General features: G+C 52.5%; 1 protein-coding gene across 4 annotated transcripts in view; it reads right to left on the reverse strand.

The window, feature by feature from the left end:
• Positions 1-19217, reverse strand: part of GNB2 (G protein subunit beta 2) — a 447265-nt gene that overhangs the window by 239539 nt on the left and 188509 nt on the right. For all 4 annotated transcript variants that reach the window (XM_069644804.1, XM_069644810.1, XM_069644815.1 and 1 more), the window contains exon 2: positions 2104-2215. In XM_069644804.1, coding sequence (XP_069500905.1) covers positions 2104-2160 — 57 coding nt within the window. In that variant the 5' untranslated portion in view covers positions 2161-2215. The remainder of the gene's footprint in view (positions 1-2103; positions 2216-19217) is intronic.

A 19217-nucleotide genomic window follows, 5' to 3' on the forward strand; every position in this document is an offset into this window, starting at 1 on the left:
GTCCACTAGACAAGTATTCAAAATCATACAGGACCTTAAAGCCACGTCTTGTCCTGCTGACGACTGCCCCACTAGTATTTGGACTCCCTAGTTCCATGGATCAGCAAACTGGTTAACCTTTCCTTTGATGAGGGTCTGGTGCCGGACATGCTAAAGTTGGCATGGATCACTCCTCTACTGAAAAAGGAAAACCTTGATCCAGCCAACTATGACAACTACAGGCCCATAACGTGCCCTATGTGCTCAAGATACTTGACAAACTTGCCTACTACAGCTACAGGCCCATGATGAAAAACACAACATTTTGGGTACCCGTCAGTCGGGATATAGAGCTCGTCACGGGACTGAGACATCTGTGCTGGATCTCAAATCTACACTAGCCAGCATCGCTGATAAAAACCAAGTGGCTTTGCTCATGCTATTGTACCTCTCCGCAGCCTTTGAACTGGTTGATCACAGCTTACTGGTGTCAAGGCTCGGAGAGGTCGCCAACTGCTCTGCGATTGCATCCAAATGGATTGCTTCCTTTCTGGGTCCCAGAATGTTAAGGGTTTGCGTTGGTGATAATCTTCTATCTCTCAGACATGTGGAGTTCCACAGGGCTCCTGTCTGTCGCTGCTGCTCTTCAATCTTTACATCCGGCCCCTTCTTGACCTCCTGAACAAACTAGGAGTGCAATATACAAATTACGCCGATGACACTCAGGTTGTTATACAGTTGAGTGGCTCATATAACAGTGACACGGAAACCATCAACAAATATACAAAGCCATACAAGATTGGATGGCCTGCAATTCTCTTGCCCTGAACTATAAAAAGACCGAACGCCTTATCGTGGCATCTAAAAACACTTGGGCAAAACTTGATTCCAACTATGACAGTTTCCACATAGCCAACAATACCATCATCGTTCAAAAGAAAGTTAAGACATTGGGAGTAGTTCTTGATGAAGAACTCTCCATGAAATCTCATGTTTCCAGCATTAAATCCAGCTGTGGTCTCAAACAAGAGAATAAGATACATCGACCATTCATCTCAGAGGAGAACTGTGCTCTTTTGTCCACTGCCCTGGTTAATTCAAGACTGGACTATTGTAACATTCTCTTGGCGGGCACTTCAGCCTCTAATATCCAATCTCTACAAGTGGCGCAGAATAATGCTGGGCGTAACATTTTCAATCAGTCTCATCGTACACACATTTCTACCTTTAGGAAAAAACTCCACTGGCTTCCGGTCAAACACCGCATAACACAAGATGCTTACCGCAACTCACAAATGCCTCAGTCTAAGCAGCCACATCTATCCGTCATCCCGCATTAGCACCAAATCCAATGTAAGGAACCTTCGCTCTTCCTCTGCGATCATTCTCAAACATCCTAAATTCAGGACAGCCAAATTTGGAGGTACTACCCTTGATGCTCAGGGTCCCCTTCTTTGGAACACTTCCAGCTAGGATATGGCCGATCCAAAGATATAATGTGTTCAAACGTGCTATAAAGACACTTCTTCAACTTGGAATAATCCTCTGACTCTATTCTTCTGTTTTATGCCTGTTGTGTTTGTCCTTGTTTTGCTCTGTGAGCGCCCTGAGGCCCACGGGCATGTTGGCACGTTACAAAAATTAAAATAAATAAAAATAAGACAGAGTGCCACATAACTGAGGAAAGGCTTGAATGTGAAGGCATGCCCCATTATGGACACTATATTGACACCTGTCATATACTTGTGCTTGGGTCCCCCCGTACCACCTCCTCATGGATCAGCCTAGGGCATTTTTCTGCAGTCTTTAAAGATGCTCAAGAGTTTAGAGCAGGACTTTGTCAGAGGCTGCATCTCCCCACATTGAGAACCGAAAACGACAAGGTCTATACAATTGGCTCTCTGCAGTGGGCCTTTGGGAAATGGCATGAAGAGGCAAATTACAGGCATGTTGCAAAGTCAACATGCACATAATGTCATACTTTGATAGAATACATATTTTAAAACCTGTAAAAATATGAAAGTAAAATTAGCAGAATTGGTCAAAAATGGCATGCATATTTTTGATATTTTCATACATTAGTCGAAAGGATAGTTGTGGGGGTATTTAACACATCCTACTTACCCTGATCTGGTTACGCAGCTGGTCCGCCTCCTGGCGCAACTGCTCAAGTTCACTCATAGTTGCAGTTCAGAGCAGACACCAGTTTCCCGCCTTTACTCGGCCAACCAGAAACCTGAAAAACGAAAAACAAACTCTTGTTAAAAAGGAAATTGTAATGTATTCCGAGGTTGCTAGTCAGCCAAACCACAAATTCATACATACACACACACAGACCCCCTCCCCCCCTACCCCCCTCCTCCTCTCAGCCCCAAATTGCTCTGCAATTCCACCGGTGCCTCCCCACCATGCATTTCTGCCATCTCCCATCTATGAAAAAGGTCATGCTCATTCTAAAGAGCACTCATTTTTCTGAACAAACCACACTTTGTTCCATCGATGTGTGCAGCAGGCATTTTCCAAGTCACATTCCAATCATGTGATGTCTGAGGAACCACAAGAAAAAGAATGACATCAACCAGGGACATGCATTTGCGAATATGGCTGGTCTTTTCAAAAACAATTCAAAATTCAAGTAGTTATCTGCTGTTACAGTACGACTACATAGAGTCCACTGCATGTACGTGGGTTGCACTGCAACAAAGGGATGCCCATGGCAGACTGAGCATATTTCTAGTGGACCGGGGAATAAGAGTTGAACGAAAGGCACCTGTAGCAGATAAATCACATTGCCAGGCTGAAGTCAGGCTTTAATGTGTTCAAGAAAAGTCCTCTGTAGCAGAAGGAGACAGCTTATAGAAGTGTGCGCCTGGTCTCCACGGTGTAGGAGAGGAAACCATACATGTAGCAGCAGGAGAATGGCAGGCCCAGATTATGAACACTCCTGCGCCAAGATCCAAGTTCTCGTACTATGGTAGTTATATATGCAGGTTGGTGGCAGTGAAGCCCACACCTCTTGGGTAAGATTGGAGAGAAGGACCTGGCTACCTTGCACTGGTAAATTTGTAAAGTATACATTTCCACGCTAAATGCGGTTGATATGGTGTAAGTTTATTACAGTGAAGACTCTTGGTTTTAGTGGTTTTCAGCCGACACATGTTTCGACCTCTAGGGTCTTTATCAAGGCTGATATATCCAGCAATTTTTCGATATGGGTGGCCAGAGCGTGAATAAGTGAGATAAATGAATTGTTTTGAACATCCATTTGTGCGTACACAGTTTACATTGCAAGTCACACAGTAATTTGTAGTACAGGATATATACATTTATTGTTACATTATTTTATTTGAATGTATATAGCGCAGTTGCAGCCCATAGGCATCCAGGCGCTGTTAAATAAGGGAGAAACTTGGTTACATGGACACGTCATTGCTTGCTGGTTACATTATGCGTAGCAATATATTGTGGAAAGTTACATGAGGTTACAGGGAAGTGAGACAGGTAACAAATGGTACATCAACGTGCCACATTTGTATATGTAGTACAGTCCCAAGGGACCAAGTGAGTAGGTATTAGGGGCTTCAGATAAACGTGTTTTGTTTCCTTGCGAAAGGCTATGTGTGATGAGATATTTCTAAGACTGGGAGGAAGGGCGTTACATTGGGATGCTGCAGTAAAGGGGAAGCTTGACAGTGACAATGGAGCAGAAAAAAAGAGGGGGGGGGGGGGAGGATAAGAGACGTTGAATTCCCCTAAAGTGTTGTGATCAAGGTATATTGGCGGTTCTTACCCATGTTCCGATTTGGGGGGTGGGGGTTCTGTGTTCCTGGATGTGGTCCCCTTTCGGGAGAAGCTGGTCCTAAATAGTCCTGGTCTTGGGTCCTGGATGGGCCTGCGGCTGGGAGGCAGTATAGTGTTTCATATGTGGTGCTTAAAATTTTAACAATTTTGCATGTTACTGCTGTTAACGTTTCCGGCTTGCTGGTGGGGTGAGTCATGCATACCCTCCATTGTTGGTCACAGGGTTGGTTGTGTGGCCAGTGTATGTCTCATGGTCCTGTGAGGGCATATTGTGCTAGTGGACCGGCTTATGGGGTAGCCAGTATTCTCGAACCCTGGTGATTAGGGTTTTATACATGTGCGTGGTGGCCGTGTGAGGTGAGGCACAGTGTGCAAATCTTGAAAAAACATTGGGCACTTCTGCTGATAGACAAGACATGAAAACTAACCTGACACCGTACCCCAGCCTCTCTTTCAGTAGAGCACCAACCCTGCGTAACATCTTAAGCCCATCCTTTATGGCACATAAAAACATAGTAGCAACAGTTTGGCTCGGAGGAGACGCCCCCATAGTCATCACCAAATGCGGGTCATGCTCAATGTGCGAATATGCACAAAAAACCCAAATTGCAAGCTTTAAAGACTGTCAAGATTTCAAAATCAGGGAACAGAAATTACAAAACTAAATACATTTTCTATGGAATCATTTGAGTGTGAAAAGCAACACTTTTAAGTAACAACGCACTGAGCCCCCTCCGAGACACCTCCAGGACAGCGATCGTTTTACAAAGAACCGGCTATACAGGTAAGCGCACCACAGGCACATAATGTATGGACGCAGCACTGCACTTTAATGTCACCTATGCGTTTGAGAACCGTAACACGGACCACTAAATCGGAATTATGAGATAAGACCTTACACAAATGCCGGGGGACAACCAACAGCCTTGGAGCTCTACTCCTGGAGGCCTTTTTAATATCACGTTACAACTGTGGCACAACTCACTCCAAGGTGTACCTGCCTCACTATGGCATCTTTCTCCGACCCCCCTTTTTTTTCAACATGGGATATAGGGGAGCATATGGAGTATTACTAGACAAGAGTTCGGCATTTACGAGCGGCGCACGAAAATTGACTTAAATTGTGTTTTTGACTTCTGCCTGCTTAGGCACCCGACTCCATCTAGAAGCCACTTCACTTTGGGAGCCTAAGAATGCTCCGGTTTAATGCTTCCGACTTATCTTTTGTTGCTTGCATTTGCCATTCCAATATGGCCGTTCTTACTGCCTGCACTGGAGCGCTGGGCATGGTGCTGCTGGGGGTCACTGATTGGATCTTGCCCTGATCAGATGGAGCAATGAATAGGCCGGCAGGCTTGGCCAGCCCTCCTCACAAGGCCCACTCCTAAGGCCCCGTCTAACCCTGTTCACCACTCGCCCCCTTGCCCAATGCATGTGAGAATGTGTTCCCCCTGCTGGTTGCCTGTGTGCAAATGAACCCCCCCCCACCTCGCTGATCGCCAGTGGGTGTGCTGGTGCCCCTCGCATATGCATCTAAGTGCCACCCTTCAGTCAGAACTGCACTATATTCTAACTGTCACCATGCATTAGAGTATAGTGGTTCCTTGGTCATCGTGGCTGCTCCATGCATTTGTTAATGATCCTGACCCCGGCATCTGTAAATTGCACCCATCATGCAACATGCAATTGCTCAATGTACCTACCCGCTGCTCCTGCCGTCCTTCAAGATGGGGTTTGCTTGAGCTCGATGCCACAACACACCCTATGTACGACTATGCACTATACGGTGTTGCCACCCTGTAAGAAAGGGTTGTGGATCAGGTCTGCCACCTACATTGTCCCTAAGCATTGTATGCTACTGCTGCCCCTCCAACTGGATCAGGCAAACTGTTTTCTTTGCCAGCACTTATTGTCACTAAGTCTGTTTCTTCACAAGCTCTTATGTAAACAAGTAAGCCTTCTCAACAGCGCCACGATGCCCGAGGGTAGTTGTGCGCTTTACAAATGCAAATAAATAAGTTCCAAGGCATAAAATAAGCAGTGTCGTAGAGCAATTTGCTATGCAATTCTGTAGGTTTGCTAATCAAATGAACACTTGTGTAGCAATGTTAGCTATTTAAGTAGCCCCATCAATTAAAGCAAGCTTGCCCGGCAGTCCTCGCTTGCCATCAGTGCTCTCTTGACCCTCTTTTAACTGTTCACTTCAAGTGGTAATGAAGAGAAAGTGAAGCAGTAATCCTCTCCTCCACTCAAGTGTCAAACGCATGTGTAGGAGTGATAGGCAAGAATTTGTTTCAAATAATTGCAAACCAGAAGTGAATCGGGATGATACTTTTATTAAGCATTCTACATGAGTCTGGCAAAGACAAGTATGTGTCAACTTTATATCTTTTAAAAAGACAGTCATGCAATTGCATGCCTAAAATCATGTAAGTGGTTACATAATTCATAATTACAGTATTGATATTGTAAAACACTGCATCATCTTCATGCTTTAGAGTAAAGTTTAGGTTAGTGTATCTGAATTTCAGTGTCACCATATGACATGCATTACTTACCGTAAAAGCATTTCTGATGATTGCATCTATAGATTCACATGCTGTGCATAGTCCGACATCCAGTGGTCACTGCAGAGTATTGCATTTTGTTTTTTGTAGTCGAAAAGGGGACGTCGACATAGGCATGTCTGTAATACTATCCCTATAGAGATGTGCAGTGCACCCAACATCCCTCACGCGTCGAAGTCCCTCTGTATTTTTTCCTCGCCCTGAGGGAGCCTTCTAGGCGTGAGTGAGTACATAAGAGAAAGTAATAAGATGTCTATGTTCCTTCCATCCGAGCAGGGAGGAAGGGTGGGCGCATGTGAATCTAAGCAGATACAATCATCAGAAATGCTTTTACGTAAGTAATGCATGTCTTCTGATGTTTGTTAATCTGCTCAGAATCACATGCTGTGCATAGACTAGCGTGCAGTACCCGGAGTTGGAGGTGGGTTGTGAGAAGCAAAAGTAGAGAAGAACAAGTTACTTTCTTACCTGGTAACGTTCTTTCGATGGGATGGTCCGACGACGTATTCCATATCTATGACAGGTAATGTCCACAGCTGTGCTGCTTCGGAAAATCTTCGGCGTCTGCGTCCTGCGTCGATGCGCCGTCCCCCAGGACCTCCTCCAACGGCCGATGTCACCCGATGTGATAAGGACGCACGACGCACGTAGCCTCAGTTATAGTTTTTTCCCCCAGAACGTGTGCCACCAGTTTTCTGCCAGTCAGACACACAAGGCCTTGCGGAACGCAAGATGCAATCGCAAAAGAAATTCTGCAGCGGGGAAGGTAGGGAGGGAGAGATATGGAATACGTCGTCGGACCATCCCATCGAAAGAACGTTACCAGGTAAGAAAGTAACTTGTTCTTCGAGGGGATTGGGTCCTCCGACGTATTCCATATCTATGACAGACTCCCAAACCAGTACCAAGCAAAGAGGTGGGAAAAGAATTTAGATCACAAATTTAGCATGCCCAATCAAATTGCGGAACAAAGGACTGCCTTGCCAAAGGCCAGATCCTGCCCTCGGATGGAATCGAGGCAGTAGTGACGTACAAATGTATGTACTGAAGCCCAGGTGGCTGCATCACAGATGTGACGAATAGGAACACCCCTCTGCAGAGCAGTAGACGCAGCCACTCCTCTGGTAGAATGGGCCCGCAAGCCAGCCGGATGGGTCCTTACCCACCAAGCGGTAACACTCGGAGAGCTAAAATAATCCAGCGAGACAAAGTCTGTTTCGTCACAGCTTGACCCAAACACTTTCCAGCGTAACCAATGAAAAGTTGATTGTCCACTCTGACCCAGGACATTCGCGAAATATAAAAGCTCAACGCTCTCCTAGGATCAAGCCTATGGAGCCTCTCCTCTTCCTTACCAGGATGTGGAGGAGGATAGAACGCCAGAACAACCACCTTCTGGCTCAAATGAAATTCCGAAACCACCTTCGGAAGAAAGGAAGGACGAACTCTAAGGACAACCCTGTCCTTATGAAACACAGTAAAGGGTGGCTTAACTGAAAATGCCTGCAACTCACTCAGCGAGCGGAAGTAACCGCAACCAAAAACAGTTTTCAGAGTTAACAGTCTCAAAGGGCAAGAATGCAAAGGCTCAAACAGAGCACCCATAAGAAACTTAAGAACAAGGTTCAAATCCCAACCGGGCACCAGAATAGGTGACGGAGGAAACACATTAGTGAGCCCTTTCAAAAACTGAAAAATTAAAGGAATCTTAAAATAGGAACATTCTTCAGACGAGCGCTTAAATATGGACAGCGCCGCCAGGTAACCTGTAATGGTCCCGACTTGCAAGCCACTGTGGGCCAAGGAAAGCAAAAAAAGACAGAACCATGGGAATGTCACACTCAAAAGGATCCACATTCTCAACTCTGCACCAGTCGCAGAACTTTCTCCAACGGCAACGGTACAGAGACTTTGTTGCCGACCGCCTGGCCGAGAGCAACACCTCCATCACATGTTCAGGGAGGTCCCAATCCTTATACCTCAACCTTTCAGATGCCAAGCGTGAAGGTTGAGGGATCCGACCTCTGGATGGAGAACCTGACCCCCCCTCCCGTGAGAGCAGATCCATCTCGGTAGGGAAGACTTCGTGGAGGGCAGATGAACAAGTCGAGAAGGTCCGGGTACCACGTCCTCTGGGCCCATGCCGGAGCAATGAGAATCATCCGGGAACCAAACCTCCGTAACCTCTGCAGTACTTGCGGGATGACGGGGACTGGAGGAATCGCGTACAGCAGTGGGAATGACCACTCCACCACGAACGCGTCTCCTAAGGCTCCTTTTGGAGGAAATTCCAGCGAGCAGAACCTTTCGCACTTCCGGTTGACACTGGAGGCGAAGAGATCCACTTGAGGGGTCCCCCAAAGGGCAAAAATCTCCAGGAGAATCTCCTGAGCCAGCTCCTAATCATGAGAGATCGTGCTCTGCCTGCTTAGAGCGTCCGCCGTCTCGTCGTCTCCGGCCAGATGAACAGCCGAGATCGAAACTTCCTGCTGGAATGGCCCAAAACTCGAGCTGCATCGCCTCCCTGCACAAAGGAAGTGACCCTGCCCGCCCCCTTTTTGTTGAAGTAGTGCATGGCCACCGTGTTGTCCGTTAGAATCAGGACAATCTTTCCTCGCACAGTCGACAGAAAAGCCTTCAGGGCAAGCTTGACGGCCCTCAGCTCCAACAGATTGATATGGAATCTGGACTCTGACAGAGACCAACGACCGCTGACTGTCAACTCGTTGGCATGAGCTCCCCATCCCGTGAGGGATGCGTCCGTCACCATCGTCACCTCCGGCCAGGGCAGCCAAAATGGGGGCCCCCCCCTTCATCAGATTGCCTTCGACGGCCCACCACAGAAGGTTCTGGGTGACCGAGGTCGGCACCTGAACAGGGTCCGACAGCCTGCCGGAGGACTGAGACCACTGGAGCTTGAGTGCCCACTGCAAAGATCTCATCCGCAGACGAGCCTCTGGTACCAGAAGAATGCAGGATGCCATGAGGCCGAGCAGTCTCGAACTCAGACGCTGGGAGATTCTGGGCAAGTTGAAACTTGTGCACCATCTGCTGAATGTGAAGGAAAACACTGCCCCAGGGATGTGTCGCGCACTGCTCCGATGTACTGGAGCCGCTGTGTTGGTGTCAAATGGGACTTCTTTAAATTGAGGGAGAAGCCCAGCTTGTGAAGGGAGTGGCAGGTGACGGACAGATGATCCAGGACTTGCTCGGGGGAGCTCCCCCTGATCAACCAATCGTCCAGGTAGGGGAAGACGTGAATCCCCCCGCCCCCCTTTCCTGAGATGCGCTGGCACCACCACCATGAGCTTGGTGAAAACCCTCGGGCGGAGGTCAATCCGGACGACAGGACCCGAAACTGAAAGTGCGAGTCGCCAACCGCGAACCTCAGGTACTTCTTGTGCTTGGGATGGATGGCACATGGAATTAAGCGTCCTTGAGGTCGAGAGACGCCAACCAATCCTGAAGTTGAAGGGCCTGGAGGAATTGAGAGAGAGTAACCACCTTGAAGGAACAAGTTACTTACCTGTAACTGTTGTTCTCCAGCATGGGTCTGGCATGGATTCACATGCTCATGAATATTCCCCGTCGTCAGGCTGGGAATCCTCGGTAAAGAAAAAACCAGTATCAGTTTCGTTTCTGATCTGTCTTTCGTAGTAATAACCAATCACTGGTCTCTGCGTCATACTGACCACAGCCAATGACTGCCCTCTACCTAAGCACCGCCTCTGGCAGCCATCTTCAGATTTGGAAGCACGTGAAGTGGCAGTATGACCAAGTGAAGAGCCGCAGAGGGGTAGGCGGGAGGGTTCGCATGTGAATCCATGCCAGACCCATGCTGGAGAACAACAGTTACAGGTAAGTAACTTGTTCCTTCTCCAGCATGGGGTCTGGCATGGATTCACATGCTCATGAATAAAGAATACATAGCAGTACACACATGCACAACCACGGGAGGTGGCAAAGACTCAACATTAAGCATCACATCAACTCAACATTAAGCATCTTACCTCCTCACCAGGCTCACCTCAGGCGAACAGGTTGCGCAGCACTGCTTGGCCGACCCTGGACTCCTCCCTGGAATCCCGGTCGACGCAGTAGAATTTCGTGAAGGTGTGCGTCGACCTCCACGTAGCAGCCCTGCATATGTCCAGCAGGGGCACACCAGATAGGAACGCCGTGGTAGCTGCGATCGCTCTGGTGGAATGGGCTCTCGGACGGCCAGGCAGCGGTCGGTTTGCCAACCGGTGACAGTACATGATACAGCCGGAGAGCCATCTGGAGATGGAAGCCTTCGAGAGAGCCTTCCCCTGATTGACAGGTCCAAAGTTCACAAAGAGTTGTGACGTCTTCCGAAAACCTTTCGTGCGGTCCACGTAGAACTTCAGCGCTCTAGCTACATCCAGCGAGTGCAAAGTCCTCTCAGCCGGCGACGAAGGCGACGGGAAGAACACAGGTAACACCAAGGGTTCGTTGAGATGAAAGTCCGACGGTACCTTGGGCATGAAGGAGGGGTGCGTCCTGAGCACTACCCTCGTGTCGTGGAAAGTCAAGTACGGGGCCTTGCAGGAAAGGGCCTGGATCTCTCCCACTCGTCGTGCGGAGGTGATGGCCACGAGAAAAGCTGTTTTCCACGATAGAAACTTCAACGGGGCCGAGTGCAGAGGCTCGAACGGAGGTCCCATGAGTTTGGTCAGCACCACGTTGAGCTCCCACGCCGGGGCCGGAGCCTTCACCGGCGGGAACGATCTGAACAGTCCCTTCATGAACTCTTTCACCAGACGATGAGACCACAAGGACGTCCGGCCCGTGGTTCTGGTGTATCGGGAGATCGCAGCAAGATGAATCTTGATGGACGCGTGTGCCAGACCAGCTTTGGCCAGCGTCAGCAGGTACGGCAGCACTTGGGGAGCCGTAATCCGTAGAGGGTTAATCTTCTGTGCGTGGCACCAGACAGAGAACCTCTTCCATTTGTGTCCGTAGCATTTAAGAGTCGAGGACGCCCTGGCCTTTGCAAGAACCTCTCTGCAATCGGCCGGTATGTCGTATCCTCCAAACTCTAGCGCTGCAGGAGCCAGGCCTGCAAGTTCAGCGACTTCGGGTCGTGGTGGAGGATGGCGCCTCCTTCCCTGGAGAGTAGATCCGCGTCCGCCGGCAGCTTGATTGGCGGGGACGCCGACAAGTCCAGAAGGTCCGGGAACCATATCTGCCTCGGCCACGCAGGTGCGACGAGGATCATCCTGCACCGTGACCTCTTGAGCTGGTTGACGAGCCGGATTAGCAGAGGCAAGGGAGGGAACGCGTAGAGGAACAGGCCCTCCCAGGGGAACGAGAAAGCATCGCCCATGCTCCTCGTCTGGGGAAACCTGCTGGCGAACCTCCGGCACTTGGTGTTCGTCGCCGTCGCGAACAGGTCGATCTGGGGTGTGCCCCACCGTCGGAAGAGGCGATCCACCAGATCCTGCCGTAGTTCCCACTCGTGGCACGAGCGCAGCTCCCTGCTGAGTGAGTCGGCGATGGTGTTTTTTATCCCTGCCAGATGAAACGGCACCAGAAGAATCCCTTGGGCGACGGCCCAATGCCACAGGTCCTGCGCCTCCGTGGACAGCGCTGGGGACCTGGTTCCGCCCTGTTTCCTGATGTAAAACATGGTGGTGGTGTTGTTTGAAGATCCTCACCACCTTGCCCTTGAGGGACGGAAGGAAGGACCTGAGGGCCCAAAACACTGCACGGAGCTCCAGGACGTTGATATGCAGGGACTTCTCCGTCGGGAGCCAGAGTCCCCTTGCGTGCAGATTTTCGGTGTGCGCTCCCCACCCTTCTAGGGAGGCATCCGTGGTCACAGTCACCTGGTGGGCTGGGGTCTGGAAGTCCATGCCCGCCGTCAGATGCGCGCGGGTGCCCCACCACCGTATCGCTCGTCGGAAACTCTCGTCGAGCTTGATCCTTTCCTCGAAGCTGCCCGTCGTCTGGATCCAGCGCGCATCCAGGAACTCTTGCAACGGGCGCATCCGGAGCCTGCACATGGGAATGAGGTAGATGCAGGAAGACATCATCCCGAGGAGGGACTTGATGGACCTCACCTTGGCCGCGTCGGCCACCAACATCCGTTGCACCTTGCCCAAGATGGTCCTGGTCCTCTCCTCCGACGGGGAGGCCAGAAGGGACACTGTGTCGAGCCTCGCTCCCAGAAACAGTGCGACTTGCGCGGGCACCAGGTGGGATTTGGCGTAGTTCACGGAGAATCCCAGGTCCGTGAGGAGTTGGACGGTCCTTGCCGTGTGGACCACGGCGAGCTCCCTCGTCTTGGCGCGGATGAGCCAGTCGTCCAGGTAGGGGTAGACGTGAATCCCCTCGCGGCGCAGCTGCGCCGCCACCGGTGCGAGGCACTTGGTGAAAACCCTGGGTGCCGACCGCAGTCCGAAGGGAATTTTCGGTGCCCCTTTAGGATGGGAATGTGGAAGTAGGCATCCTCCAAATCCAACGACGATAGGAAGTCTCCTTCCTCCAGCTGACCCAGGACGTGCTGGAGGGTGACCATCCGGAACTTCTGCGCCTTGATGAACTTGTTCAGGCGTCGCAGGTCCAGGATGGGGCGCCATCCTCCCGTCTTCTTCTTCACGAGGAAGTAACGCGAGTAGACTCCGGAGCCCCGAAGCCTCTTTGGGACGAGTTTGATGGCGCCCTTTCTGAGCATCGCCTTTACCTCCAGGAGAAGTTGAGGGACGTGAAGTTCTTTCCTGGCCACGGGGGGGGACGCGCGGGCACCTTCTTTGAAACTCGAGCGCGTGGCCCCGGGCCAGGGCGTCCAGCACCCAACGGTCGGTGGAGATGGACTCCCACACGCTGACGAAGCCCGCCAGCCGGCCTCCCACCGGGGTGCTTCGGTGGGGGCCCGACCCCACGGCCGGTTCAATCCTGCTTGGACGCGGCCTTGCCGCCTTGGCCTCCTTGGCGACGACGGCGGGGTCCGCCAGACTTGCCTCGTCCTCTGTAGGCCTCTTGCGACGAAGAGCGGGCCGCTTGACGGTAGGAAGCGAAACCGCCGCCGGAACCTTTGGAGGCGCCCTCACCTTCCTGCAGGATCTCAAGGGCCTCCGCCCTCTTGTCGTCCGGCAGAAAATCCAGCAGGGGAGCTATCTTGTACCAGAGTTCCCTGTCGTAGCGGGCCACGATAGCCAAGGCGTTGGCCGCTTTAATCGTCGTCGCCGCCGACGAGATGACTCTGCGTCCCATGGCATCCAATTTCTTTCCCTCGCCGTCCGGCGGGGAAGTCGACGTGGAGGCCGCACCCCCCCCCCCGCTTTCTTCCTGGCTGCCGCGGAGACGACGGAGTCCGGGGTAGGCTGCGCCCGGAGGCATAGGGGGGCCGAGTCCGGGACCCGGTACTTTTTCTCGTACCGGTCTCTTTTCGCTGGCGTCGTGGAAGGGTTCTTGAGGAGGGAAAGGCCCTCATCCCAAATGTCGTCCAACAGAGGCACTGCGAGGACCGTCTTCCTCTTGGTCTCGCGCCGTTGGTAAAGGAAGCCTTCCTTTTTCTTCTCCTCAGGGCAGAGTTGGAAAAGCTCGGATGCCCTGGCGATCATTGAGTGGAACGATCCAATCTCGTCGGGCGGAGAAGCCCTGGTGGGAGGCGACGACGGAAAATCCTCGTCGTATGCCTCGTCGTCCGTACCCGTCGCTGCCGTGTCAGTCCCCGTATCATCCCCTCGGGTGGACGGGGAGGAGGGCTGGACGGGGCGCGACGGTTGAAAAGGAGGCGGTGGATGGATCCTTCTTTTCTTGGTAGGGGGAACACCAGAAGGTCCCGGTTCTGGATCCCCCGACGGGAGAGGTTCCTCCGTCGGTAACGGTAGTCTCGTCCTTATCTCGGAGCATAAGGACTGTATAGCCAACAAAATGGCCGCTGAGTTGTCTTGCGGCGCTGGCAGAGGGGAATCCGACGGGCGAGCAGGGGCCCCGTCGGTATCCTCGACGATGTCGTCGTCGTCACCTGCGTCGGGGCCCATTCCGACGGGCTGGTCTTGTTCCACGCCTAGGCCGTGGCTTAAGACCTCGATCAGTTCCTCTTCTGAGGTTGAGGCCGAATCTACGACGACGCCCTGCCCCCCCTTCTTCCCCACGGAGGGTTTCACGGGGGTCCTATCGATGGGCACGAAAGAAGACTCCCTCCGAGGAGGCAGGGAGATTCTGGGCCCCGAGGCCGCCACCACTGGTGCAGCCTCCACAGGCTGGGCCAGGGCCGCCGCGACCGTTTCGATAGAGGGCTTGGTCGAATGGATCAAGGCCTTCACCACCTTAGGTGCGCTCACCGCCTTATCCTTGAGGGAGGGGGCACTGCCACGCTCCTCCTCTGCCTTAGAGCTCGACCGGGGTCTCTCCAGGAGCTTCGCCGGGTGCTCGGCCTTCCTCTTACCCGACCCAGAGCGTTGGCTCGTGGTTGATGGTGCCGGGGAGGGTGCGCCCTGCCTGGCGCCCGTAGAGCCCGACCGTTCGGCGCTCCCGGTGCCAGCGGACTCGCGGTGCTTGGCCTTATGTTGGGCCCCTGTCGCCGGGGCACCCTCAAAGGTCTTAGAAGACCGCTCAGATGATTTCTTCTTCTCGCCAGACGGGCTCTTACCCTCCAGCCAGCTGGCGAGACGTTGATGGCGGTCCTTCATGGTCCGTTCCGACATGTTGCCGCAAAACGCACAGTCCTTCTCCACGTGCGTCTTGTCCCCATGAAGGCAGTAAAGGCAGAAAGAGTGTTCGTCCTCCTTGAAGACGTTCTGCAGCTGGCATCCAGGGCAGACCCTGAACAGCTTTCCGGGCGTCGAGCTTCCCTTCTCCTGGGCCATCTCCGAGACCGGGCCTGAGAAGCTTCTGGAGTCCTCCGAAGTGTAGCTCGACGAAATCTTCACCCTTGAGGGGCACAGATGAATCCGACACGGGTCCCCGTTGATCGGATGTAGGATCGGTGGAGCTTGAGGCTCTTTTGACCGAAAGAATCGAAGTTTTTGTGAAAAAGCGCGAAAAAATAGCACTAACGCTAGAGAGCAATAGCACGAGGATCCCAACACATGAACGTGCGGTAAAAATCTGAAGATGGCTGCCAGAGGCGGTGCTTAGGTAGAGGGCAGTCATTGGCTGTGGTCAGTATGACGCAGAGACCAGTGATTGGTTATTACTACGAAAGACAGATCAGAAACGAAACTGATACTGGTTTTTTCTTTACCGAGGATTCCCAGCCTGACGACGGGGAATATTCATGAGCATGTGAATCCATGCCAGACCCCATGCTGGAGAACTTGTCCTTCCTGAGAAGTTTGTTCAAACCGCGCAAGTCGATGATGGGTCTCAATCCCCAGTCTTTCTTCGAAATCAAAAAATAAGGGGAATACCATCCCTTGTTCCTCTCCGCTACAGGCACCAGTTCTATGGCGCCTTTCTCCAGCAGGGCTTGAATTTCCTGCGCAAGGAGCGGTTCCGGACTCTTCAAAGAGAGGTTCCCAGGTGGATTGTCGTGAGGCCTCTGCCAAAAGGGAAGACAGTAGCCGTGGGTTATGATCTCCAGAACCCACACATCTGAAGTAATGGCACGCCACTCTACAAGATGCTGCGCCAGCCTTCCCCCAACCGGCGAACCTTGGGACCTGGCCTCACGACTGAGTGGTAGCGGCTGCAGCGTGCCTGTGGGCAAAGAGGCAACTGTCCGAGCGGCCTTGGCCCCTAGAGTACCCTGTTTTTCCACCTCAGGTCGCTAGCTCCTCTCGCTTTACTGAAGGATGAGTAATAGCGAAAGGAACCTCTCCTCCATTGTTGTCCCCTAGGACGAAAAGGCGGAGGTTATCGAACTGCAGCACCCAACGACTTTGCTGCAGCTTTGGAGGTCTGCAACCTCTGAAGGATCTTGTCAGCCTTGCTGCCAAAAAGATGATCACCGTCAAAGGGCATGTTGAGGAGCAGGGACTGCACATCAGGAGCGAACCCAGACTTTGGCAACCACGCAAACCTGCGTATTACGGTGCTCGCCGCCATGGACCGGCTGACACAATCTGCCGTGTCCAAACCCGACTGAATGGCATCACACATGGCATCCTTGCCATCCTGAATCATAGCAAGGAAACCATCCCGTTCGTCCCCTTCGGTAATATGTTCAGCCGCTAATGCAACACAGTTCCACAGAGTGTGTGTGAAACGAGACAAGGCACATAAGGAGTTGGCCGCCTGAAGAAAACACTTTCTTCGTCCAGCCGTCAAAACGTTTGTCATCCCTATCCGGAGGGATGGTAGGATACGACGCCTGCTTTGCCGGGGCCGGGGCTGGTGCCGTAGCCGCCTGCACCACCAAACTCTCCCGAGTGGGGTGCCTGGACAAGTAGCAGGTGTCGCTACTGGCTGGACGGTATTTTCGCGACAAAGACTTGCGCACTGCCGGGAGACTCTCCGGAGCAGTCCAAGCCGCTGCCACCCTTCTCTGCAGAGCCATATGAAACGGCAGTACCGGGTCAGTGGGGGGACCAAGATCAAGGATGTCCGTGAGATCATCCTGAACGAACTACCCTGGGGGAGCCGACCATCCCAAGTACTCGGTGACCCGAGACATAAGGCGCCGGTATGAAGAATCGGCATGAGTGCCAGGCTCCGGCCTACAAAACTCCACCTCCGGAGAGGTGTCCAGTCCACTGGCATCATGCAGCGACTGCCTCAGGTCATCAAACTGGCTATGGCCCGAGAGAAGCTCATCTGGTACCGTCAAGGGAACCAAGCCCTCATCAGAGCCTTCATCACCCTCTGAAATGTACTCCAGGCGGTGAGAGGAAGACACCTGGGGACCAAAGCTATGCCTGACCTTAGCCAGAGCCTTCCCAGGGGCTAACCCCGTGCCACAGAGCCCCTCCGACACCACCGCCTCGAAAGGCAGAGGGCGCCGAACGAGTCGGCGCCGAAAGAAACCGCGTCGAGCGAATCAGCGTCGACGTCAGCTGCAGCGCCGCCAGCATCGACACAGGCCTCGAAACCGGAGCTCCGAGCGTGTCTCGACGACCTAGGTGCCGACGACCCCCTCGGAGGCGGAGCCTCGAGAGAAATTGTCGACGACCTCGGCGCCACAGGCGTCGATCACGCTGTCTTGAGCGCGTCGAGGACAGGGACCTGGAACGAGCATGGCGAGAGCGGCTACCCTTGTCCGAGCGGGACCTTTCCCACGAGCAGTGCCGACCACCCGAGCCTGAAGGCGTACGAGCGGTGTCTCGCCGGTGCCGACCAACCCCACTCGTAGGCACGGACGGACCAGTGCCCTGCGATTCAAGAATCGCTAACATCTGCTTCCTGAAGGAAGCCCATTCCTCCGGTGTCGCTTGCATGGTGGGATAAGCGACCCGCCGACGGGCGGAGTCCTCGGAAGAGGACGGGGAAGGCGACCGATGCCGGCGCTTCCAGGAATGCCTCGAAGAGGTGGAGGAGTGGCGAGACCGACTCCTGGAAGGAGACCCACTGGACTTCCGACGATGACACGGAGAGTCGCCTCTCGAGTCATCCGTCGAAAGCCCCGTAGACCGACTTCCGGGGCTTAGACACCCGATCTACCGACAGCTTCTTCTTGCGTTCCCGCAAGGCCTTGGCCGTGAGCGACTGGCAGTCGACAGTCCATATCGTGGTCCTCCCCGAGGCACCAGAGGCAGGCGTCGTGTGAGTCCGTGACCAACATCTTGGACCCACAGTCCCAGCATTTCTTGGAGACCGGACGCGGGGTTTAAGACGAAGTAGACATCGCCACGAACAGGTCTTCACAAAAACCGAACAGGTTCAACGAACCGAGAAGAATACAGCAAACTCCAAAGAGTCGAGGCGTACCGAGATTCACGAAGCGAACACATTCGCGGAAAAAACGGAACTGAGGCTACGGGCGTCGTGCGTCCTACTTGTCACATCGGGTGACGTCGGCCGAGGTCCTCGGGGACGGCGCATCGACGCAGACGCCAAAGATTTTCCAAAGCAGCACAGCTGTGGACATTACCTGTCATAGACCTGGAAAACGTCAGAGGACCCAATCCCCTCGAAAAGATGTCTCAATACTGCTTGTCCCACCTGGGAATCCGATCTAGAATGGGCATCTAGACAGTAGTGTTTTGTAAAGGTGTGTACAGAACTCCAGTTTGCCGCTTTGCAAATGGACTCCAGAGGGACATTTGCAATCAATGCTATGGAAGCCCCAGTGCCTCGAGTAGAATGTGCTCTTGGCTTGAAGGGTAGTTCTCTCTTAGCAAGAGTGAAACAGAGCGATCCATTGGACAATCCATCTAGATATAGTGGACTTTGAAACTGCATCTCCTTCTCTTCCTGCCGCCACCGAGACAAAAGAACGGATTAGTCTTTCTCAGTGGTCTAGTTTTTTCCATATAAAACATGACCGCTCTGCGCATATCTAGTGTGTGTAGGCTTTATTCTCCCAAGTTTGATGGGTTATGAAAGAACCTTGGTAGTTCTATAGACGGGTTAACATGGAATTTAGAAATGAATTTTGGTGCAAACCTAGGATGTGTGCGTAGAACCACCTTATCCTTGTGAACTGTTACAAAGGTGGTCTAGTATAGAGAGCGCTTTTAGTTCACTTACTCTCCTAATGGAGGTGATCACTATTGAGAAAGCGGTTTTAAGTGTTGCTTTGTGCATGGGTTCGAAGGGGGAGCCCATGAGCCTGGTTAGTACCACATTTAGGTCCCATCCGGGAGCTGGGTTAGATATAGGAGGGTGGATCCTCTTTACTCCCTCCATGAAGGCTTTAATAACTGAAACTTTCCACCATGAGACCTTATGTTGAGACGTGGTGTATGCGGAAAGTGCAGCTAGATGAACTTGTATAGAATTAAAAGACTAACCCCGAGTCTA

Source organism: Ambystoma mexicanum, chromosome 1p (genome assembly GCF_040938575.1).
Source record: "Ambystoma mexicanum isolate Mex_15411 chromosome 1p, UKY_AmexF1_1, whole genome shotgun sequence".
Taxonomy (NCBI): Eukaryota; Metazoa; Chordata; class Amphibia; order Caudata; family Ambystomatidae; genus Ambystoma; species Ambystoma mexicanum.